Below are 24,390 nucleotides of genomic sequence, written 5' to 3' on the forward strand. Positions count from 1 at the left end.
TTCTCTGCCCTTGGGAAGTTTACCATCCAATGGTGGAGGTGAGATATTCCATAAATGGAAATACGAGGCTCTGATGCTACAACTCTTCTACCCTCTGCCCGTGGCAGACATGACTAATCGATCAAAGTGTTCTTTCCTGCTGTGATCAGACACAGCCTGTTCAGCTCAGGGATCCAGGAAGTCACTACCAATTAATAAGAATTGATATGCAAGATGAAAGCTATTTGCTCCTCCTGATGCATACTTTACAAAAGGGAAATAAGTAAAGAAGGTAGAATTAAAAGGCCAAAGGTCTGGACTCTGTGCTACAGAAGACCTAAAGAGGAGTTCCTCAAAGTCCCTGAGATCAGAGAAGACTTCCTGGAGAAGGAGCTTCAGCCCAACATTCAAGGATAACTGTGGAGATGAGAGGCAGAGGTATCTCAAATGGAGAGAAAGGCAGCAGCCTGGGTACAGAGGGGAGCATGCTCAGGGTGTGGTGAGTCTGGCAAACCAGCTGAAGAGAAAGGCTGGGGCTGAGGGATGGATTTGCAAAGGAATGGTGAGACCAGGCTGTGAAGGGCCTCCAATGCTGAAGACTTCTCCCAGGTAGTAGAGTTGACAATGCTTAGGGGTGGAGCGATGTGTAGGGAGAAGGAAGAATCCAAGAGAGCTGCATCAAGGAAAAGTACCTCCATTATTACCTCTCGGGTCTCTTTCTTTTTCCAAGAAAACAATCCCTGAGTGTCATTGGATATCTACAGTCACAGCAATATTTGGGCAACAGATTGGTTCTTCCATGTGACTTTCTTTTTTTTTTTTTATTGAAATAGAGTTGATTTACAATGTTGTGTTAATTTCTGCTGTAAAGCAACATGATTCAGTTATATATATACTTTTTTTTTTTTTTTTTTTTTTAATTCTTTACCATGGGACTTTCTTGGAGATTTCAAGGGACGGTAGCAAGGAGATTTCAAGGAAGGGACAGCCACTAGGGGGCTTCTTCTAATATTCTCTTCCCAGCTGCCACTTTGGCTGACTCAAACCTGGTGAGTATCATCCCTAGATGTAGCTGTTCCTTCTCTTAAATGGGATCCAAATCTATTGGATTTCCCTTCTGCATGACAAGGGCCAACATTCGAGCAGTCTACACAGTGTTGTCACAAAATACGATTAGATCATGGAAGGTCAATAATATCAGAATATTTGGCTCCAATTTACTATAAAGGTCAAATGTTTTTCCTCAGCTCATTTCAAGCTTCAAGCCCTGAAGCTTCCAACCCACAGGTGTGTCTGTTTGGCAAGCACGTATTAAAAATTTTGAGAGGTGCAAAGCACCATACTAGATGCTGGATCAAATGAGAAAATGGGCCATGATGTCAACAATACCCTCCCTTGCCTTCCCATCCTTTCCCTGATGCCACGTGGTGAAACTCCAGTGGTGGATGAGCCCCGCTAAACCATGATGCTGCATCAAATAGCCCTGTGCCGCAAGAGAGTCACCTAGACAGGGTGGATGGTTCCATGATAAATTCATGATCTCCAACCTTAAACTCAGTCCTCCCCAGAAATCCTGTTTCCCTAACTCCTCCCTCAAGCCCACATTTTGGAATTTCTCTCTCTCCTCTGACTTCCTTCATAGAGAAAAAGGAAACCAAGAGAACGGAAGCCCCTTAGCGTCCTGTTAACAGACACAGCAACATGCCCTTCTTCTCCAGACAGATGCTGTGCCCGTCCCTGTCCTGTGACACTGCAGGAGGTGTCTCCCACTCTCCCTCCCTCCAGGACCAGTCCTTCCATCCGAGCCTTGCGCCCCATCTGCCCATGTGGGAGCCTTACACTAGCTGTTTTTTTTTTTTTTTAATCTCTCTCTCCCTCTCTCCTGAACGTTCATCCTTCTCTTTCAACTGGCTCCTTCCCAACAGCTTTCAACTGTGCTCAATATTCCTTTGACCTCTTTTCCCCTGCTCAGCCCCAGCCCTAGCCCTCTCCACCCCTTTGCAGTCATGCATCTCAAAAGAACTGCCTATACTCAATGCTGTTCTCATTCCTCACTTTCCAGCCACTCTACAACACTTTCCCAGAGGCCCCATCAGCCCACTGGAGGTCACTGTTGGTCTCCAAGGTCACTGGTAACCTTCACTGTCTCATTCCTATGGGTTTTTTCAGTCTTACCTTACTTGACTTCTCAATGATTCCCTTCTTCTTCAAAAGTTTTTCTCTTGTTATTGTTATTATTTTGATATCACATTCTCCAGGTTTTTCTCCTTCCTCTCTGGCCACCCCTCCTTGTCTCATGAAATGTTGGTGTCCTTGGTACTTGTTCTTAGGCCCTCTTCCCTCTCATTCTGCACTCTTCCCAGGCGGTCTCAGCCATGCTCATGGCTGTGGTTGCTATTCCCCAATATATATCACAGCCAGACTGTGAGTTCCAAACCTGTGGAACCACCAGCACAATTGACATCTTCATGGAGATAGCTCAAAGGCTCCTCACACTTGCCCTGCACAAAGGTGAACTCATGACTCAAAATCCATGGCCTCTTCCTTGTTTCATTAATTGCAACCACCATCCTAAGTGAAACAGTGTTGTCCCTAACTCCTCTCTCTTCCTGAAGCCCACACCCAACCCACAGGCAAAGCCAGTCAATTTATTTTCTAAACATCTCTCCAAACTACTGCCACCATCATAGTGGCTCAAGCCATCACGGTCTCTTTCCAGGGTTTCCCTGGTATCCCCGTTTCTACTCTTTCCCCACCCAAAAGGATGTTTTCACGGCCTAAATCTGACCACGTCACATCTCACTTAAGACCTTTCAGTAGCTTCCATTGCTCTTGGGATAAATATCCAAATACTAATGGTGGCCCAGAAGGCCCTGTGTGGTGCTATCTGGCCTGACCCACCTCGCTTGCTTGCAGTCACTCCCTCCTGTGCCCTCTGTGCTCTACCCACTTTGACCTTCTTTCAGTCCCTCCTAAGTGATATTTCTTCTTTCCACAGGGCCTTTGCACATGCCCTATGCCTAGAAGACTTCAAACACTCATCCCCAATACCTTTACCTAGTAAATGGCACTAACTGTATGCTACAGGGGTGTGCAAGACAGTCCATTTGGTGTATGGAAGAAAATTACAGAATCTCATTTTATAATTTATTTTTGCATTATTGTTTTAAAAGGTCCATGTTTGTGCATGTTTTATTATGGACACAATATATTAGTAGAGCAATATGTATACATAATATGAAGCCTACATATGCTTCACAAAGAATTAAATATACATGTGTAAGGGGTACAAGCTCAAAATGTTTTTACTGAAGGGAGTCTCCAAATATGTTAAGATTGGAGCACTAATGAGCTACCACTTCTTGAGAGAACTCTTGCTTTCCTTACCACACCTAATACAGTTAGATTTATATTCATTTGTACGACGGTGTAATGAAGATCCCTACCTGTAGAACATGAGCTCCAGGAGGTCAGGGATGTTGTCTGCCCAGTCACGGCGGTGTCCCTACTGCTAACTCAGTGTCTTGCACATGATAGGTCATCAAGAAATATTTTTTGAATGAATGAATATCCTAGAAGTGTAATGTTCATGCCCACCCTTCCCATCCTAACAGAGGGTTTTCATTTTTCACATCTGGAATACTTTTTTTTTTTTAATTTATTTATTTATTTATTTTTGGCTGTGTTGGGTCTTTGTTTCTGTGCGAGGGCTTTCTCTAGTTGTGGCAAGCGGGGGCCACTCCTCATGGCGGTGCGCGGGCCTCTCACTATCACGGCCTCTCTTATTGCGGAGCACAGGCTCCAGACGCGCAGGCTCAGTAGTTGTGGCTCACGGACCTAGCTGCTCTGCGGCATGTGGGATCCTCCCAGACCAGGGCTCGAACCCGTGTCCCCTGCATTGGCAGGCAGATTCTCAACCACTGCACCACCAGGGAAGCCCCCTGGAATACTTTTTATGAACTCTCTCTTTCCTATGTAATGAACATACAGACAAGTCATTGCTTTGGTAAAGGATAAATAAGAAAAGGATTCAGAGATACCTAAAATATACTCTGAGAAGTGACTGGTGTTGACAGTATTGGGTGCTTTCAAAAGCGTTATCTCAATTAGTCTTTAATATTACCGTAGAGAACCTTATTGTTATCACCTCTGTTTTGTCGATGAGGAAAGTGGGATTTGGAATGGTCAAGGTCATTTAGCTGGAGAATGCTGGAGGTAGAATTCAAATTCAGGTTTGGGGTCTAAGTCTAATTTGCTTCCTGTTATATCTCAGTGGCTTGATCCTGAAATGAACATTTTCATTCTAAGAGGTAATTTCCTCTTTTGAGTCATCTCAAAAAGCTAGATTGTTCTTACCTAAAACTAATACTGGTGGGTATCCAAAAACAAACACAAGTCTACCATGTAGTGGTTACCAACGGGATACTTATGCTCCTATTCATTCCTTTCCGTCCTTTGGTCCTTTGTCTCTGCAAGTTTTGTAATGAGGCTGTCACACAAAGGGCTGTAATGAGGCTGTCACACAAAGGGCGACAGTCCTGTTGCTACTTAAAGGATCCGTCCCACTTGCAAGGTAAGAGATGGGCTTATTAGATGATGCATTTGCAGGGAATGTGCCAAAATGCCCTGAGACCACATTGACATTTTCCTATGGAGTTTCGTCTCTTGACGTACCATCACTGCCTTCACTGTATGTACGTCTCTCTGGTATCCTTGCCCTTTCTTTGTGAACAGACTGTGCTGGAAATAAAAACACATTCTAAGATGCTTGGGGAGTGCACTGTGAGAAAGGGTGGAGGGGAGGCGGGATCTGAAACACGGAATGAGCTTAGAGCTCTCTGAAGTTATTCTAAGCTTCATTCTGCAGCTGTTTCCAGCAAGTTTTCTAGTTGCCCAACCAAACTGCTCTTCCCCAACCTTCTCTTCATCTTCAAATGCATTCCTCTCCAAAACATCATCATTTTTTCTTTTTTTGGCCGCACTGCATGGGATCTCAGTTCCCCGACCAGGGATTGAACCCGTGCATGGTGGTGAAATTGCTGAATCCTAACCACTAGACCACCAGGGAACTCACCAAAACATCATTCTTAATTCTGTTTGAAAAGCAAAGTCTTCACTCTCCTGCCTCAGTAACTTACATCCCTCTCATCAGGCCACTCTTAACAGCAAGCCCAAAACGACGTGGTTTATGATGATTTTCCAAGTAAAACATGGTCCCCCCAGGGTGTTATCTCATTGGTCTTTGCAACGGGAGATTTTTTAAACTGTCTCCAATGTCAGCTGCGTGAACAGAGGCTTGAAGGTAGGGAAACCAATACAAAGTGAAGCCACCACGCCCTCCAGGCCTGTCTTGATCCCACGCGGTGTCACTGAAGCTGAGCACAGAGATTCTTCCACAAGCTCAGCACCTTCCCCTGCATTTCTGTGCTTGTGATTTTTATTCTGGTTGCAAGCAGAGGCAGTGGCCCCATGAATCTCCTCCCCATTCATCTATCCATCCGTCCAATGACTCACGCAGTCATTCAACATTTCTCCTCACTTCTCTTGCTCTCTGCAAAGCCTGCTCAGTTTTTCTATGAAGGAAAAGTATGTCTTGGATTTAATGAGTGGAGGGTGGAGGGAGTCAATGAAGTACATCAAGGTACCCTAGGGTCTCTGCCAGACGGACTAAGACTAAGGCTCAGTTTCACAGATTTTCCATGCGCTGCTCCTCCCCTTTCTCTCATTCATATATGCATATGTGCATATTCACATTTACATATTCATGTGCACATATTCATACATGCAACCACCCCTCATTATTTGACTCTAATCTGTTCATGGAAACACGCTGGCTAGTGAATTTCAGAGAGCAGTCGCTTGTATTCCACTATTTTAAATAGGGAAAATTATAATGCATTCCAAGTCCACCCAAAACCTCAATCAGCTTCCCCAAATATCACTGTGTATTGCTGTAATGCTCTTAAACACCATGTAAAACTCTCCCAGGAATGGTCTATAATATGAATCAATTAAAACACCCTTTGTTTAATTAGCACTTAGGGAACTCCTTGGTGGGAAAGTTTGTGTGTGTGCAGTGAATGGATACGGTAGGGGATCCAGGCTCCTCCTCCTGGCATCACACTGCCCTGATGATGCCAACGTGAGGAAACGATGTTGAAAGGTAGTAAATAGCACCTCAATTGGACCTGGGTTTGTAGGGCCCCCAGGAACCTAGGTGAAGCAGATTGGGACCCACGAGGGACTAAAGCTTGGGGCAAAGAATGAGGAAGGTGACAGTGATAACATGCACCGTATTTAAAGGATGGAGTAGCAGGTGCAAATTTGCTGGGAGAGCAGGGGAGCCAGCACCGCTGCCCACTCCACTCCTCTTGTGAGACTCAGGGGCCATGACATGCTTTTACGGTTGTGCCCGTGTGGATTCTCTGTAATTGACATTCAATACAGAGCAGAAATGCTCATTGAAAACGTGCAAGATACTGATGAAGATTTTAAAAATAAGAGTTTGGATTTTTTTAAAAAATTAAAAGTCTAGAAAGTACTTCACACCCACTAGGATAACAACAAAAAATGGGAAAATAATGTGTTGGCAAAGATGTGAAGAAACTGGAACTCTCATGCCTTGCTGGTGGGAATGTAAAAGGTGCAGTTGCTGCGGAAAGCAATTGGAGGTTCCTCAAAAAGTTAAACATAGAATTATCATAGGACCCAGCAATACCACTCCTAAGTATATACTTGAAAGCATTGAAAACAGGTACACAAATAAATACTTGTACAGGAATGTACATAGCAGCCCTATTCCAATAACCAAAAAGGTAGAATCAACCCAAATGTTCATCAACAAATGAACGGATAAACAAAGTGAGGCATGTACATATAATGGGATATTATTCAGCCATAAAGAGAAATAAACTCCTCATACACGCTACAACATGGGTGAATCTTGAAAACACTATGATAAGTGAAAGAAGGCAGGCACCAAAAGTCACCGATTTTAAAATTCCAAATATATGAAACGTCCAGAAGAGGCAAATCCATAAAGACAGAAAACAGATTGGTGGTTTCCAGAGACTGAAGGCAGAGAGAGAGAGGAATAGTGTCTGCTTAATGGGGATGGAGTTTTCTTCAGGGGGAATAAAAATGTCTTAGAACTAGCTGGAGGTAGTGATCGTCCAACATTGTGAATGTACTAGATGCTACTGATTCATATACTTTAAAATGGTTAACTTTATGTGAATTTCACCTTAACTTTAAAAAGCTTTGAAAATAACTGTAGCCTTCGCACTGTCAGTACACAGGTCAGTGTCCCTCACGTAGGCCTTAATAAATGTTTGATACATAAATGAATAAAGGAATGGAGGAACCTGCCCATGGTCTGCAATACCCTGCTTGCCCAGGCTCCTGTCCCCTTCCCCAGCCTCATCATATACACTAGGCATCCTTTCTCTCTGTTCTCCAGGCACACTCACTTTCCCCTGGGCCCTCCTAAGTGCTAGGCTGCCTCCTGTCCCAGGACCTTTGCACAGCCTCATTCCTATCTGAAACCCCTCACAGCCCCCCTCCCCATTGCCCTGGTTAACTTCCCCTCCTACGCCAGCTCCCAGCTTGGCCATCACTCCCTCCAGGAAAGCCTCCCCTGACCTGTTCGCCTGGATCAGTTCCACCTTACCCTCTCATAGCACCAGAACTTTCTCTTTAGGTCACTTGCCACCATCACACATTTTCATTGATCTGTGCTCTTCTTCTACTAACTCTGGTTTCCCCCATTACAATGTTAAGTTTCATGAAGGCTGAGAAAGGTCACTGTGTCATTGAGGAGGGGGCGGTTCCTGCATCCCCAGCCCCAGCACAGTACCTGGCACAGGTCTGCGCTCAATAAACATAATTGAGAGAGACGGGAGGAAGGAATAGATCTAGCTTTTTCATCTGTTTTCCTTTAGAAACATCCTAACTCATTATTTCTTAACAAATTGGTTATAGGGGGCCCTTCGTATGACGTGTGTGTTGATTCAGACACGTACATTCAGAATCCCTCAGTTCTCTTTTTTTTATTAAAGCTTTTTTTAAAAAATTAATTTATTTTATTTTATTTATTTTTGGCTGTGTTGGGTCTTCGTTGCTGCATGCGGGCTTTCTTTAGCTGCGGCGAGCGGGGGCTACTCTTCGTTGCAGTGCACAGACTTCTCATAGCTGTGGCTTCTCTTGTTGCGGAGCACGGGTTCTAGGCACACAGGCCTTAGTAGTTGTGGTTTGCTGGCCCAGTAGTTTTGCCTCACGGCCTCTAGAGAGCAGGCTCTGTAGTTGTGGCGCACGGGCTTAGTTGCTCTGCAGCATGTGGGATCTTCCTTGACCAGGGCTTGAACCCATGTCCCCTGCATTGGCAGGTGGATTCTTAACTACTGTGCCACCAGGGAAGTCCAAGAATCCCTTAGTTCTTAAAACCTGTTTCTGTGAAGCTCTTTTCCTTCATCCTCAAAGCAGGGTTTCCCAATGTTTGTTAGCAGAAATGAGCTCCGGACGTAGTGAATGCAGTAACACCAAGGAACAAGTCGGAGATAAGCTGTTACTGGTTTTGGGGAAGTTGTAGGTCAATAGCGTGGGCAGCGCAGGGATCTACCACGCATATTCTCATTTCTCCCTCTGGTCTCTGACTCTGGGACAGTCAGTCACTCTTTTTTTTTTTTTTTAATTTTTTTTATTTATTTATTTTTGGCTGCGTTAGGTCTTCATTGCTGCGCGAGGTCCTTTCTCTAGCTGTGGCGAGCGGGGGCCACTCTTCGCTGCAGTGCATGGGCTTCTCATTGCCATGGCTTCTCTTGTTGCAGAGCACAGGCCCTAAGCGCATGGGCTTCAGTAGTTGTGGCACGCGGGCTCAGCAGTTGTGGCTCACGGGCTCCAGAGCACAGGCTCAGTAGCTGTGGCGCACAGGCTCAGTTGCTCCGCGGCATGTGGGATCCTCCCGGACCAGGGCTCGAACCCGTTTCCCCTGCATTGGCAGGCGGATTCTTAACCACTGCGCCACCAGGGAAGCCCCAGTCACTCTTTAACTTGTCTCCTCTTCTTTGTCTTCTGGGTCTGCTGCTTCCGTATCCTGCCAGTCTCTCCCCTTCCTTCTGCCTTCAGCTTAAGCCCCTCTGATTTCTCGTCCAGGTGTTTCTTCCATTGTGCTCTGATGGACTCTCTATTCCTCTTCTTGTACCCCAGATAATCTGGGCTAGTATCTGAAAGTCTAAAAATGTCAAAAGATGCAGCAGTACTTTCTGCTGGAATTAACAAAAGGTGCTAGTGAACCGTCAATCACATGAAGAGAAGAGCCATGAACATGAATTATCTACATGCTGAACCAGAGGAGAAACTAGAAAGGGAAAAAGATGTGACGGGTCTGGGACCTGCCACCAGGAAGGGATTGATGGACACAGACCAAAAGTCCACATTATGTTTCAAAGGGCCAAGGGTTTCCAGTGGGTGTGCACTCATCTCCTTGAAATAATCTATGCTAATTTCTTGATGCAAAATTCATACTGTCTTCCCTGTTGCTAAGCGACCAGCCCAAACATGTTTACTGTGTAAATTTCTCTGGAGGGCCCAGGGCTGCACCCAGTGCTTGAAGCATGGTGGAAGCAAGAGGCAGCAAAGACATCCAAAGCTTTGGGAAAGGTTTCTGCAAATCTTTGACCTGCAAAGATTCATATATTGTAGACACTTTTATGCCATATCTGGGGAAACGCAGTGGCTCAAGTAAAATTTTGACTAGTTTTTTCTGCTAATCTTCAGCCTAGTGGTCAAACGTGTGGGCTCTGGAACCAGAATTCCTAAATTTGATTCCCAGCTCTGCCACTGAGTAAGTTACTTAAGCACTCTGTGTTTTACTTTTCCCATGTGTAAAATGTAAGTAATAATTATGCATATTTCATAGGGCTATTGTGAGGATAAAATTAATATGGTTAAAGAGCTTAGAACAGAGCCTGGCACACATAAAGAACTCAATAAATGTTAGCTATGCTATCACTATTCTTTATTAGTCTGTGGAAACGGATCTATTTTTTGTTTCTTTGTTTGTTTATATGAACAGGAAAGTTCACCAGCCAGGAGATCAGCTGAGAAATCAATTCTTTAAAAGGACTGAGAATCCAAAGAGGTCAGACCTTATGGCAGTCCAGAGTCAAATCAGTTCCAGGAGCGGGGTTAGCAATTCATGTTGGCCTCCTGCGATCACTGATGTAGAGGGGAGACCTCATCAGAGTAGCCAACGAGAACTGGAGAAAGTTCTACTTTGGGCCGAAGGTGGGGATTCCCACCCTAAGGGTTTCCCATGGTCCCCCATACCTCGCCTGTCATGGTAGCATTGTAACACGCTTCACGGCAACTGCTGGCTTCACTGTCTACCTCCCCACTTGCAAGGAACAGCATACACCTGTCTTTTTATTGTTGCATCCCAGTGCCTAGCATGTGTTCATTAAACTTTAGTAAATGAGCTTATTAGCTGATGAAATGCAGATCAGGGCTCTGATCCATCCTCACTCTGACAAGTCTGCATTCAGACAAGTGATCTGAGAGGATGTTGCTCCAGTGGTCTAAGGAAGAGGAAAACAGGTGGGAGAGTTAATCAGGCCACGTTGATGTTCTCCAGTCCCTAGTCCGAAGGAGGAGGTGGCCACAGGCAAAGCAGAAGAAGGCAGACAGGGCCAGGGAGGTGATGCATAATGGACCACAAAAAGGAGGGCCACGTCTCTTGATTATAGTCCCCAAATCATCCTGGTATTAAAAATACTGGCTTGACGGGGAGGGGGAAGGGTAAGCTGGGATGAAGTGAGAGAGTGGCATGGACATATATACACTACCAAATGTAAAATAGATAGCTAGTGGGAAGCAGCTGCATAGCATAGGGAGATCAGCTTGGTGCTTTGTGACCACCTAGAGGGGTGGGATAGGGAGGGTGGGAGGGAGGTTCAAGAGGGAGGGGATATAGGGATGTATGTATACATACAGCTGATTCACTTTGTTATAGAGCAGAAACTAACACAACATTGTAAAGCAATTATACCCCAATAAAGATGTTAAAAAAATAAATAGTGGCTTGATACTAAATCAGTGTTCACAAACATTACAACACAACTTGACAAATAATAAAAACTTTACTGAGTTATAACTACATACAGAAAAGTACACAAATCATAAATGTAGAGCTGGATAAATTTTCTTTCATAAAGTGGACACAGCTGTGTAACCAGCACCACGTCAAGAGGCAGAGCTTATAAACAAAAGCTGGGAAGCTCCCGACTCTGCCCCAGTCATTACCTGCCCCCAGCGGAAACCCCAGACATAAACGGGCTTGAATTCAAATCTTGTGGAAATGGAAGCTTAACCACGTGCATTCTTTTGCATCTTCACTCTCTTATTCAGTGTTATGTCACGATATGATGATTTAACTCAAAATATACATTGAAGGGTTATCATGTGCCCGTTATCACACCGGATATTGTCAGGGATACAAGGGAAATGAAATACACTCCTTGATCTTGGGGGTGGGGGGGAAGACTCCACTATACATATGTTGTTTGATAAAAATACAGCATGTGTTTAAATTATTTCTTAAAAACTTTGAATCTATTAGTGTTTGCTGTAGTCTGAATGTTCGTGTCCCCTTAAATCAAAGATGACGCAAACAGATGGAGAGATGTACCATGTTCTTGGATTGGAAGAATCAATACTGTGAAAATGTTAGGAGGTGAGGCTTTAATCCATTTTGAGTTTATTTTCACGTTTGGTGTTAGGGAGTGTTCTAATTTCATTCTTTTACATGTAGCTGTCCAGTTTTCCCAGCACCACTTATTGAAGAGACTGTCTTTTCTCCATTGTATATCCCTACCTCCTTTGTCATAGATTAGGTGGGGCTTTTGGGAGTGAGTAGGCCATGAGGGTGGAGCCTTCATAAATACGATTAGTGCCCTTATAAAAGTGGCAGGAGAGAGCTCCCTTGCCCCTTCCATCAGGTGAGGTAACATCCAAGGGTCTAGGAAGCTGGTCCTCATCAGACACTGGATTGGCCAGAACTTTGATCTTGGACTTCCCAGCTTCTAGCTCTATGAGAAATAAATTTTGTTTATAAGCTACCCACTCTGTGGTATTTTCTTATAACAGCCTGAATGAACTAACACTATGTTCCATCAAAAGCCACATCCCGTCTCAACTCTGCTGGAAGGAGGGTAGGATTTTATAGTTTGGTAGTAAGAAGCATTGGGAGCTAGGAGCTTTTGACCACATAGCTTCAAGGGGACAGCAGCAGGGTTACCCTGGGAACTCTGAGACTCATTTGAGAAGATTCATGTACGCAAGGTAAGCACCAGATGGGAAGAAAAATCAGACCTGAAATGAAAGCTTTCTGAGAACAGGATTGCAACTCGTGCTAACGTGTCAGGGCACTGACAGTTCCCCTTACTTACTCTGTAGTTATTTAGGTTCACCAAAAGGAGGGCTTCCTCTGCAAGGACCCAGAAATGCTGTGAGTGACAGCCTGTGCAGACAAGCGTGAAAAGGAAATTCTGGGCGAAGGAACCAATGGGTCTGGCTGCCTCTTCCTAAGAGATGCGGCAGCAGCGGTGAAGCGAAGATGATCACACACACACACACACACACACACACACACACACACACACACACACACACCGTGTCTGCCTCTCTGCTCTGCCTCCTGGCTCAAGCATCCAGTAATCACTGCATAATAACCGAGCTTTGAAAGCTGGGCTGACCACAGGGAGGGAGGTCCCAGGGGATGCTGCCAGATCACAAGGACAGTGTAGTGAAACTGAATCCCTCTCCTCCCTGGAAAGGCTGCACGCAGGTGAGGGTGAGGGATTGTGTAAGAAGGCAGGATAAAGGGTTCACAATGTATATTTCAGAAAAGCCAAGACAAATTATGAATTGAAGCTGGCTGGAGGCATGAACAGCGGTGACTGAGGGTTTGCACCCTCCGCCACCTCCCACATGGTGGAGATGCTGGATGGATTCCTTCAGCTGTCTGGAGAAGAATGTCTGAAAAGCAGCAAATAAAAGACATAGGACTACAACAGTACATCTAATAAAATCAATCGGGGAAATGGTTATATGTGTGCCTCTTTATTCTTTCATTAAATAATAGGATCTAGCGGGGGATTTAATAAGTGCATAATTTAGAATTAGAGATGAGCATAAATGTTATCATAAAGCATCTGCAACAGCTGTGCTGTGCTCTGAAACTCTCTGTGATTTCCCTTGAGGACCAAGTCACAGATATTGCTAATATTCCTGTGGTGTGTTGTTTATACTCCCACTTACAGAAAATGCTAAGCTTCATGTAGAGGTTAATGAAAAGAAAGATACAATTTTTTCCTCTCCAAGACCAAGAACCCTTTACAGTTTAGCTATAGACCCCTTGTTGGGGTCTGTGGACCTCAGGTTAAGAACCCTCAGGGAAAGCTTCAAAGTGCTTTTCAAAATCACTGCAATTCATGACCAGAAATTGGATTCCCAGGCATGGCCAACAAATCCAAGGAATTTTTCCAGCAACCACAATCAGCGACTTATAGAGACATGGGCGGTCACTCTATATCCCAGAGACATCCCAGTTGTCAGTGGCTACAGGAATCTAGAACCCTCTTCCCCAGCCCCCATGCCCTCTTTGTTTAAGGAACATCTTCAGAGAGGCTTCCTTACCTGACTCTCCTCCTCTTTGTCAACATGTGCCACGCCCATCACCCTGCTGCCATCTGCCACCCCTAATACCACCTCCTTTACTTTTTTTGAAATGTCAACATAGTGTCTTTTCTCTGTGTACTTTATCTGGGTCAGCAGCTGAATCAGTCTGAGCACAATGGCAGCCAAACCGACATTGTGAGATCTCAATTTCATCACATTCACACCTACAGATTCAGCCCCAGGGGCCCAAATCCTTGTCACTGAGGGAGCCAAGTGAGGGATGTGAATGGATGGGTCTCACATATCAACAAATGTTTATTGTGTCCCTATGAGCTAGCCCTGGGTTGCACAGTGGTTGCAAAATGCATCCACATTTGAAGAAATAACTCAGACAATCACCCACAATGGCTGGGCACTGGGATGCCTTTATTTGTCAACAATTTCTTATTGGGCACCTACTAGGTTCCAGACACTGAGTAGGTGCTGGGAATAAATATTGTACAAGTGAGTAGATATGAAAAATCACATCTAACTGTCCCAAGTGCTACAAAAGAATTGGGAAGGAATGGTATGGAGAACGTAATGGGGAAGAGAGGGCTTTGTTACACGTGGCCGTAGACAAAATCCTCCCTGAGGAGGTAAAATTCAAACAGAAAGAGACCTAAAGGATGAGAAGGAGCCATCTGTGTGAAAAGCCAGAGGAAAATGGGAAGGGTTGATGTCTTCAAGAAGGATCAAAAAATCCAGGGAAGCTGAGATGGCCCATGAAGCGGGCAACTGGCATGAGCTTGGCTGGAGAGGTAAACACCTGCCACATCAAGCAGGTGAGGAAGTGGAGTGGAGTGGCTAACAGCACAGACTCTAGAACCAGACCAGCTTGGCTAGAATCCGGCTCTAAAACTTCTCGAACTGTGTGGCCTTGGGCAAGTCACTCACCCTCTCTTTAGCTCTTTCAGCTTTAAGTTGGGCTCATCATATACGTCCTTCATTGAGTTGCTAAATGCATTAAGTGTAAAGCACTTAGAACGGAGCCTGGCACAGAGTACGTGCCAGGCTCCAGTTTGCTGTGTTTGTTCCAAGCTCAGTGAGAAGTTGTGGAGGATTTTAAGCCAGGGAGACGCATGATCTGGTTTGTCTTTAACAGATCATTGACCATTGCGTGGGCTACTGGTCCTCAGTAAGACAAAGAGTTGGAAAGGACCCCGGAGGTCACTTACACCAACACTGTCCCCAGCGGTTCTCTCTGGGAAGGGGAGGAGACAGTGCCTGAAGGGCCACCACTGTGAAAGGCAGAAGAATGGCTGTCCCTGAAGCGTGCCGGATGGGATAGGAGGTTAAGGACCCAACGTCTGGAGAAGGGCTCATCCAACACCCCCTCCCCCGCCCTGTGCCCGCCTGGAGCGGGTAGCCCACTACTCCCATTTCAGATGGTTCTGGGTCCCACATCCCACTGCCCGGTTGGCTCCTGTTCTTGCCGGTGTCAATGTCACTTTTCTCGGATTGTAAGTGCGTCAAGGGCAGCAGCCATTTCGTTCCACTCTCAGTGACTGACACAGGCCCCGAGCAACTGGGTCTGAGTTTTGAATAATTAATTGACAAAAGGAAGGTGGAATCACAGCTTTATAGTGCCTCCCCTGGAACTCTAAGCTCTGGAAGGAACCTAGAGGGCCTTGGGAAGTCATTAAGTCACCCCCTGCCCCAGGGCCTGCCTTCCTCCAGTCCTTCCAGCCAGACTTCCTCCCGGGTCTCCAGAGGACATTTTGCACTCGCCACCTTGGAAATGTGTCCTGGAGATCACAGCCCATGTAGCGCAGTCCTTCCAAACCTCTCCCAGACCCCTTCTGCTGCTCTGTACAATGGGGACACCACCCATTTCCTGCCCATAGAGGCTCTGGGGACAAGCTGATGCATGGGATAAAAGCCCTCCTGTCTCCAGGGGCATCTCCAGACACACCTTCGGGGAGGTCTCAGCTACTCGCTCAGTCTGGCTGGAGCTGAGAGCTGCTAGGACAGGGTGAGGGTCCTCCAGGCCCCTCCATATTCTTCTGCCTCTCCAGACCCCAGGCACACCCAGCCCAGCTGCCCCTCCCCAGCTCCCACTGCAGCGACAGCGGCCACCTGCTCTCTGGATTTTGGTGGATTTCCCCCTTCTCGACTCTGTCAGTGCTCTCCCTGTGCCAGCCCACAACTGGCCCCCCTCCTCGCTCTCACAGCCCCCCTTCTTCTACCCCCCAATTCGAGCTTCTCATTCTGCACCATTCCCTTCTCAGTCTCCCCTAACCCTCACAGCCCGCTCCCCCAGCCCCCTCACAGCGTCCCGGTCTTATTACTCCTCCAAGTTCCCCACGCTCGCCTCCCAGCCCCCAAATCCCCTCCCAGCCCCATTCCCATCCAAGCTCCCTTTCCCATTCCCTCCCATGCCCGCCCCTTTAGCGCTCGCTGTCCCGGTTCCTCTCCTGTCCCCGCAAGCCCCCCATACCCTTCATTATCCTCCCCGACCCCTCCTCCACCCCCAGGCCTTCAGGAGCCCCCCCACACCCCCCCGAGGGTCCCCGAGCACGTCCGCGGTCCCCACACCCCGCCATGCTCTATCGCGCAAAGAAGAACGCCGACCATTGCCTGCCACCCACTCCCCCGCCGCTGCCCGGGAGACCCCACCCGGCCCGGGGAGACCAAGGCGCCGCCCCCGCTCACCTGCTGGGACCGGAGCACGCCGGGCTTCGCCTTCTCCGGATCGGGGTCCAGGTCCCGCTGCAGCACCCCCTTCTTGGGGTGCATGTGCCGGCACAGGCAGGTGACCCCGCACAGCGCGAGGATGCTGGTGGCCGTGCCCAGCGTGGCGCCCAGCGCGATCACGGGCACCGACAGCACCATGGTGCCCGCTCCCCGCGCGGGGCTGGGTCCCGCCGCCGCGCACCTCCCGGGCCTGGGATCCGGGCGCGCCAGCCGCTCTCCAGCCGCCGGAGGGACGGGGAGGGAGGGGGGCTCGAGGACGTCAGAGCAGGAGGCTGGACCCGGAGCGAGCTGGTGCGCCCGCACTCAGCTCCGCGTCAGCCAGCATCCCTCGCCTCCAGCATATGACCGGACCCCCGACCCTAACCGGAGCCTGAGCCGTTCAGGTGCAAGGAACGTGAGGGTCATCTCGGGCCATCCTTCACGCTTTACGTAGAAGGACACTTGGGTCCCAGAAGGGCAGGAGCTGGCCAAGGTCACATTGTGCATTAGGTTAGCAGGGAAACCGGGGCTCAAACCCAGGCCTGAGACTCCGTCCGAGTAGGGGGTCGTTTTACCAGACTGCTAACCCTTTCTTTGTTCACCCTCTCTGGCCGAGGAGGCTGGAAAATCAACAGGAGCTTTTTCAAACACACAAAGCTGGAGATTTCCTATCTCCCGAACTTGCTGTGTGTTTACCACCAGGGAGAGGGGCTGTACCGCGTCCTGGTGGAGATGATTGCAATGATTCTTTTCACATCTGCGCTTCCTTTAGCCGTGACCGGGTAATCTACCATTATTACCGAATCAGATTTGCAGATATTCTCATCTCCATTTACAGATGAGGAAGCCGGAGGCTCAGAGGGGAGGTGGGGCAGCTAGAAAAATCCAGTCATCCTGAACCCAAACTCAGGTATGCAGATTCCAAGTCCTCATGCCACCCTCAAGGAAAGGACTTCTCTTAGAATGATAAAGAGTATCGCATGCAGCAGCTAGGAGTACACACTTTGATTCAGAGAGGGGGGGAAAATAAGTGTGCTTAGAGTGAGGGGAAATTAGAATTCCAGGCATGAGGAGGACTGTCTTAAATCACAAAACGAGGATTTCCAGTGTTTTTCATTATGCAGTGTTTCATTTAATTCAGCAAGCGTTTGCTGTGAGTCGGCTGTGCTCTAAGCATGCTGGACATGTGTGAGGAGGAGTGGAGGTGATTTCATCTGAAACAGGGCTCTCAACTTCCCGTGCAGCTGATGACTCCCAAATCTATGATCATTCCAACCAAACCTTTTCTGCTGAGCCCGAGACATGACCACCATCTGGTACCTCCCAGTGTTTGTTATTTACTTATGCAGGATAAACCCACGACGTAGTAAATAAACCCAAGAACAATTCTTTTGTGACTTCTCATGTTGACTGGGCTCAGCTGGTCAGTTTTCCTACCAACTTGATATCTTCTGGGACATCCAAGATGGCATACCTCATGGCAAGCAGTAGGTGCTGCCTGCTGCCCAGAGCACAGCTGGGCTGTGTATTGAGCACTTGGGTTCTCCTCCGCGTGGCTGGAGCTTCTCACAGCATGGCAGCCAGGTTCGAAGAGGAAGGAAGCAGAAGCTGCCAGTTCTCTTAAGGTCTGGGTTCAGCAGTCCTAGAACATTGTTTCTTTGGTCAAAACAATAGTCTCCCTCTAATCCTTTCCCTACAGGGCATCAAAAAGGATGTTTCTGAAATGCAGAGCTGATCCTGTCACTCACATGCATAAAAGCTTTCAAAGTTTCTGCAGCAATAAACCCGAGAGACTCCAGTTGAATCCAGAGCCCTTTGTGATGTGATCCCTGCCCTCTGCATACTTCCCAACCTGCCCTCGAGCCCCAGACAGTCCGGGGGACATGGGATTCATTCAGCAAATGAATACCTTTAGAGCCTCCATACTATCACCCATGGGTGCATGCAGCAGGCACTCAGGAACTGTTGAAAAGGCTGAATGGTTCACATGATCTCATGCAGGACTTCCAGTGGCTCAAGAGGAATCCCATTTGCTAAATGAGCTCCATTTGATTCAACTGACTCTTTTGCAAGTATTTATTCTGTGCCTGCTGTATGCCAGGCATATTTTCCTACTAAGCTTCATTTGCTGCCAGCTGTGGAGCTGAAGTGACTCTTTCCCTGGTGGTAGAGTTAGCATTCTCTCTCATAAGAGCTTCCCTGGGAGGTTTTCTTGGCTCCCAGGCCTGGCAATGCAAAATGTTCTGGGGAAATAAGAGGTTTAATTAATGCTCTCAGTCCGGATTTCGCATGCCTGAGCTGGTCCCCTGGGAGAACTTCAATGCCACCTAACAAGGTCTGGGGTGGGGGTGAGGGAAAGGATGAAGAACACTTAATACCAGACATTTTCTGATGGAGATCAGACATCTGTCATGTGGTCCTCTGTTACTATGGTTACTGAGATGTTAGCAGCTGCAGTGACCTTCATTTTTAACAGGAAGAGGGACCCCAGCCCAAGTAGAACAGCTGGGCTTTTGCCTCTTTCACACACAGTGAACCCATGGCAGAGCTAGGCTAGACCTCAGGAGATTTGAAACACGGTTAAGTCATTAGGACTCTGGGTCACCTTGGCTACATCTCATCAAAGATGTGACTTTTGCTTCTTGGTTCCTGATATCCAGGCAGCAGCCCTTAATGACAACTCTCTAAGAAAAGGCATTAGTGGGATCCTTTGAAAAATGAGATCGTCTCTATTGAGAAAGGCTGTTGAGAGAGTTGGCTAAACACAGAGTCTGAGGATGAGGCTTGCAAATAATTGGAACGCTGGGGCCACCAGACTGCCAAGGAAAGACAGAGCAGGATGCTTGGGGGGGCTTCTGGAAGGCTGAAGAGTAGATCTCTGACAGTTCCCCAGCCTCTTGATGAGGATACCACCATTGTGATTTTGATGGATATTTTACTTGCTGGATGCTGGATGTTGTTGTTTAAATATTCTGAGCAACTGCTTTGAATTTCTAAGATATTAAAAGGCTTTTATCTGTGGGGAAGGATTTCAAATGTAAGAGGTACTCTTATTTAGCAAACATTTATGGTGTCTGCCTATAGTGTTAGGCAAGAGGGAGGAAATATACAAGCAGAACAACTGAATTTTAACATCGGAAGGATTTCAGAGATCACTGTGTGGAATCCTTTCATTTTACCAAGAGGAAACCTGGGGCCCAGAGAGACTGTGGCTGGCCGCAGGGTAGGAGGAGTTAATGGCAGAGCTGGGAAGGTGTTTTAGGTTAGGGTAGATTAGGTTGTGCCACAATAAAAAATAACTTCAAACCTCAGGGATTAATTCAATAAAAGTATATCTTGCTCCTATCACAGTTTAAGGAGGGTCAGGGGACCTGTGTGAGCAGTTTATCTCTAATCAGTGACTCAGGAATTTGGGCTTTTTCTGTCTTGTGACTCCTTTGCTTCCAGCCATGCAGACAGAGAAAAGAGAAGGAATTGAAGACCACTTGTGACATTTAAGAGGCCATGGCTGGAAACAGTACATGGCTTTCACCCCATTGATCAGTCAGAATTTGATAACATGACATCCCATAACATAACAGAGGCGACTGGGAAATACAGAGGAGAAACAAGCAAAAGTTGTCTTTCACAGAAGCCAGAGCTTAGGACTTCCTGTCCAGTGCATATTTCTCTAACTCATTCATTCACTCAACAACTTTTTTGAGTTTCTACCATGTACCAGGCACCACGCTCAGTGATAGAACAAAGCTAGGGGGCAAAACCAAACATGGTCTCTCTCGCCATGGAGTTTACATTCCCACGGGAAAGACAGACAATAATCATTCATCACACAAGTACATGTGAAATGACAACTGTGATACAAGCTAAGAAGGAGAGGTTCAAGGTTGAGATTTGACTTTGAGACACCAATGAAGGCTTCCCGGAGGAAGTAGCACTTGGACTTCTGTCTAAAAGAGTTAAGTTAATGCAGCTAAGAAGGAAGAGTGTTCTAGGCAGAGAAACAGTACATGCAGGGACCCTGTGATGGAACTGCACAGAGGGCAGGGGGCAGCAGTGTGCTGGCCAACCAGCTGGGGGGGCAGGGATTGATTTTTAGCATTTGTTGATTTCTCTGGTGTAAATACTTCCACCATGGTCAATTTCCAGCTGCCAAAAAATTCCTGAGTATTCACCAATAGGAGCGGCTCCAGCACACAAGTGGCAGAAGCTCCGTGTGAGATGAGCCTGAAGGGAGAGGTGCGGGCCGGACAACAGGGCCTGTGGGCCATGAGGGAGGGGCACTCAGCGTTTTCAGGCAGGGGAGCATGATGTGATCAGATTCGTGTTTTGAAAAGACTCCTCTGGCTGCAGTGTTGAGAACAGATGCAAGAGGGACAATGTGGACGCTGGTGCACTGGAGAGGAGGCCACAGCGGGCATCCAGGAGAGGGCTGCCAAGCTTCCTTCACGACACGTAGAGCCGTGTGACGGGCCGGCACTGTCTGTGGCATGAGGAGAGGGAGGTGTGGGGGGCCAATCACTTTCCCTCTCTGCCGGACCCCACTTTCCAGCTCTGCATTGTTAGCTCGCTTGTTTGGTGACCTTGTGGTTCTCCAAGCTGGGCCGCTGCTAACTGGAGGTTCCCCAAGCCCTGGGCCCCGCTAAAGGCAAGATGTGCAGTAGGAAGCTGCCTGGGATAAAGGGGGTGGGTCTCCCGGGCCCCCAGCTGAGTGATGCAGCCCCCGGAGGGCTAGACACTGGCAGAGGGGCAAGGAGGTGAGGAGCTCCATCGAGGTCCAGGAGTGAGGCCCACTCCCATGACAACTGCCGCCAGCTTCGAGCAATTCTGGGGCCACATCGTAAGGCAGAAAGGAGGAAGGGGTTGGATCTGTGGGCCCCTGATACAGAAATCCAAGTCGGCGAAAGGTAGAAAAATATTCTGGAGTTGAGCAAATCACAGCCTCGCTTATTGACCACTGCTGATGCCACGTGCCCTGGCAGGTCACCTTCAACAACCCAGTGTTCTTTCAAACCCCCGATTCCATATCAGCACAAGAGGAAGCAACATATTCCTATTCTCAGGGATAGAGCTCCTCAACTACATCCAATATCTCATGGAGCTGACCTAAAGGCTCCCTTTCTCTCTAGATCTCTGGAATATATGAAGAGGACGAGGCTTTGTCTGGAGGGTTTTTCCTGCCTGGCTGGGAGGAAGAATTGAACAAAAGCTATTTCCTTCTTCAGAAAAGTGTTTGTATGCAATATATATGAAACTTTGTATGTAACTCTAAATTGTTCAAGGACCATGTGACACCTTCTAGAAGTTCATGGACCCCAGAACCCCAGAAAAATCTTTGGCATGATTGAAAGAATAGTGGACTTGAAATCAGAAGAAATAGATTCAATTCCCTTGTCTTTGTGTTCACTAGACTATATGATCCATTGGCAGATAAGCTTAAGTTTTCTGAGCCTTGATTTCCTTATCGGTAAAATGGGGACAATCATCTTCACTTCATGAAGATGTTGTGAGGATGATCTAAACCTGTGTAAATAATAGAGGATACTCAATGAATATTAAAATGATCCCATTTGCTCCAGACCCTTTAATTTCTCAATAAAACAGCTTAGCTTAGTGGAAAGCGTAGTTATTGAAGTCCCACAGGTATGTATTATTCTATCTTGGTTGCTTATGAGCTGAGAGACCCTGGATAGATTAGTCAGCTTAACCTGCTTGAGCTTTAGTTTTTTCATTTATAAAATTAGTGTAGTATATTTGCAGAGGTGGCTGCAATTATTCCCCTTCCTATGCCCATAATTCTTTGCAATATTATGACTTTCCAAAAAAGTGAGGGTCTCTTGCTTCACGCCTTCATCTGGGCTGGCCTTGTGACTTAATTTGGCTGATAGACTGGTGGAAATGACATTGTGCCAGTTCTAAGCCTAAGCCTAAGGAGACATTGGATGCTTCCACTCTCTGTCATGGAATCCTGTCCAGCCAGCATGTGAAGAAGCCCAGGCTGGCCTTTTGGAGGATGAACGATTAAGTGGCCCAGTTGTCTGCATGACCCCAGGCCACACAGAAGCAGAGATGAGCAGCTGCCTGGCAACTTGCCACAGACACAGGACTGAGCCCAGCCAACACCAGAAGAACCACCCAGCTGAGCCCAGCCAACTGTGCCAGTCCACAGAATTAGGAGCTAACTGAAGATTATGAGTCATTTTAAGCCACTGACTTTTGGAGTGTTTATTCCACATCAAGAACTTCAAGTGGTAGATGGTATTTTAGCCCTCACAGAATTACTGGGAGGGTGTGGAAGACACCTAGCACAGGGCCTGGTGCACAGAAGTGGTGTAATGAATGACTTTGATCATTATTCCTGGCTCCCAAAGGCAATCTCGCCAAGCACTTTCAGCAATGCCTGATGGGTGCACTAGTCCATTAATAATCGTGTAAGAATCAATCCTGGGGACCCTAACGCTTAAAATGGTAAGTAATAGCTCTCTGATCCAACCTCCACGGAACCAACTTTCCAGATTAGTCCAAGCTCTCCAGTCCAGTTGTGTTCATCTCCAAATCTTTTTATGCCAGTTGATCTCATTATTGAATTATATACTTTAATTACTTTATATGTCAACTAATGAGATAGAAGCGTGAAGAGAAATACTTTGGAAAGACCTATAAAAGTAAGTTGCCTTCGGAACTTCTATTAAAGTAAGTACCAGCAAGTTATCTGCAAACGGTTGGGGGGAATTGTAAAATTCTAGGATTCTGCCGTCAAATTGTTAGGCAAGTGTATCTAAGCTCTTCCTCCACTGTAAAGAAAGTGAGACTGGACATCACAGGTGACCCATCATGGTGTGTACAAAAGGAAACGGTGTTAACATTTATGAAGTGCTTCCTACATGTCATGCAGGGCTCTGAGCATTTTATCTGTACTAATACGTTTCAGAAACTTTAAGAAAGATGGCACGGAGCTCTAATTAACAAGAGATGGGATAAATAATAAAAACTATGATTTACATTAAAATAGAATCCTTAAGTTGTGTGTGTCATTTTTAACTTTTTATTGAAGTATGACCCATGGGTAATAAGGGCACAGATCATAAGTATAACTTAGCTCATTTTACAAAATGAGCACACCCGTTCTATCCAGCACCCAGATCAAAGCACAGAAGAAGATTCACACCCCAGGAGTTCTTTGTGCATTGTTTTCTAGGATTCCCCATTTTAACCAGCATTTTTAGATGGGCGCAGCAGCCCTGGGTCCCGAAGTGTCAGACTTAAACAAGCTTCCCCAGGATAGTAAGCTGGGGCTGTGAAGAGGACCCGCCCGTGCTGTCCACGGATGGGAGCATGCTGCCACCTGGAGGACACAGGGGGAATGGACTCTCCCTTCCAGGGCTTCACTCCCTGCATCACCCTTTCTCTCTGAGGCCTCTCTGTTCTAAAATGACCAGCCCTCTGCCCTTTGCCCCATCACTCCCTGCTCCCCTTTCCTGCCTTACTTTTAACATTATTTAATAGTCCACATAATTTTCCTTACCTTTCTTATCTGTCTTGATGGCCTGAGTCTCCACTTTGGAATATAGGCCTTAGGAAGGTAGGGCTATGGGTCTGTGTTATCTGCTGATGTATCCCAGCCCTGTAACAGTACCTGGCACATAATAGCACCTCAGTAAATCTGGCGAGTGGGCAAAGAGGACCCTGATCTGCCCCACAGCCCTGCCCGTGGGCCTTGACCCAAAAGCCCTGAGGCTTTGCTGCGCCCTCGTGCACAGCCCTATGCAAGTTCCCTTCACCACTCTACTCCCTCCACCCCCGGCCCTATTCCCACCCTTGGGAGGGCCTGGAACCCCTGGCACTGTTTAAACTGCTCCACAGGGCCAAGGAGAGTGGGCGGAGCCGTGGCCGGAACCCCTGGACACCTGGTCTGCGGCAGTCTGGGCCAGTGGTCAGGCTGGAAAGTAGAACCATGAGTGTTCAAGCCAGAGGGTGGCACCAGCTACCCAAGAGGGAATCCAGGTCCCATTAGGGAACCAGCTG

The 24,390-nt window shown here is 47.1% G+C and overlaps 1 protein-coding gene across 1 annotated transcript in view; it reads right to left on the reverse strand.

Moving 5' to 3' along the window:
* Positions 1–16,578, reverse strand: part of SYT13 (synaptotagmin 13) — a 42,680-nt gene extending 26,102 nt beyond the window's left edge. Inside the window, exon 1 of the mRNA XM_036859271.1 lies at positions 16,348–16,578. Within this exon, the coding sequence (XP_036715166.1) occupies positions 16,348–16,527 (180 nt within the window). The 5' untranslated portion in view covers positions 16,528–16,578. The remainder of the gene's footprint in view (positions 1–16,347) is intronic.
* Positions 16,579–24,390: the final 7,812 nt, after the last annotated feature.

Source organism: Balaenoptera musculus, chromosome 8 (genome assembly GCF_009873245.2).
Source record: "Balaenoptera musculus isolate JJ_BM4_2016_0621 chromosome 8, mBalMus1.pri.v3, whole genome shotgun sequence".
In the NCBI taxonomy this organism is placed as follows: Eukaryota; Metazoa; Chordata; class Mammalia; order Artiodactyla; family Balaenopteridae; genus Balaenoptera; species Balaenoptera musculus.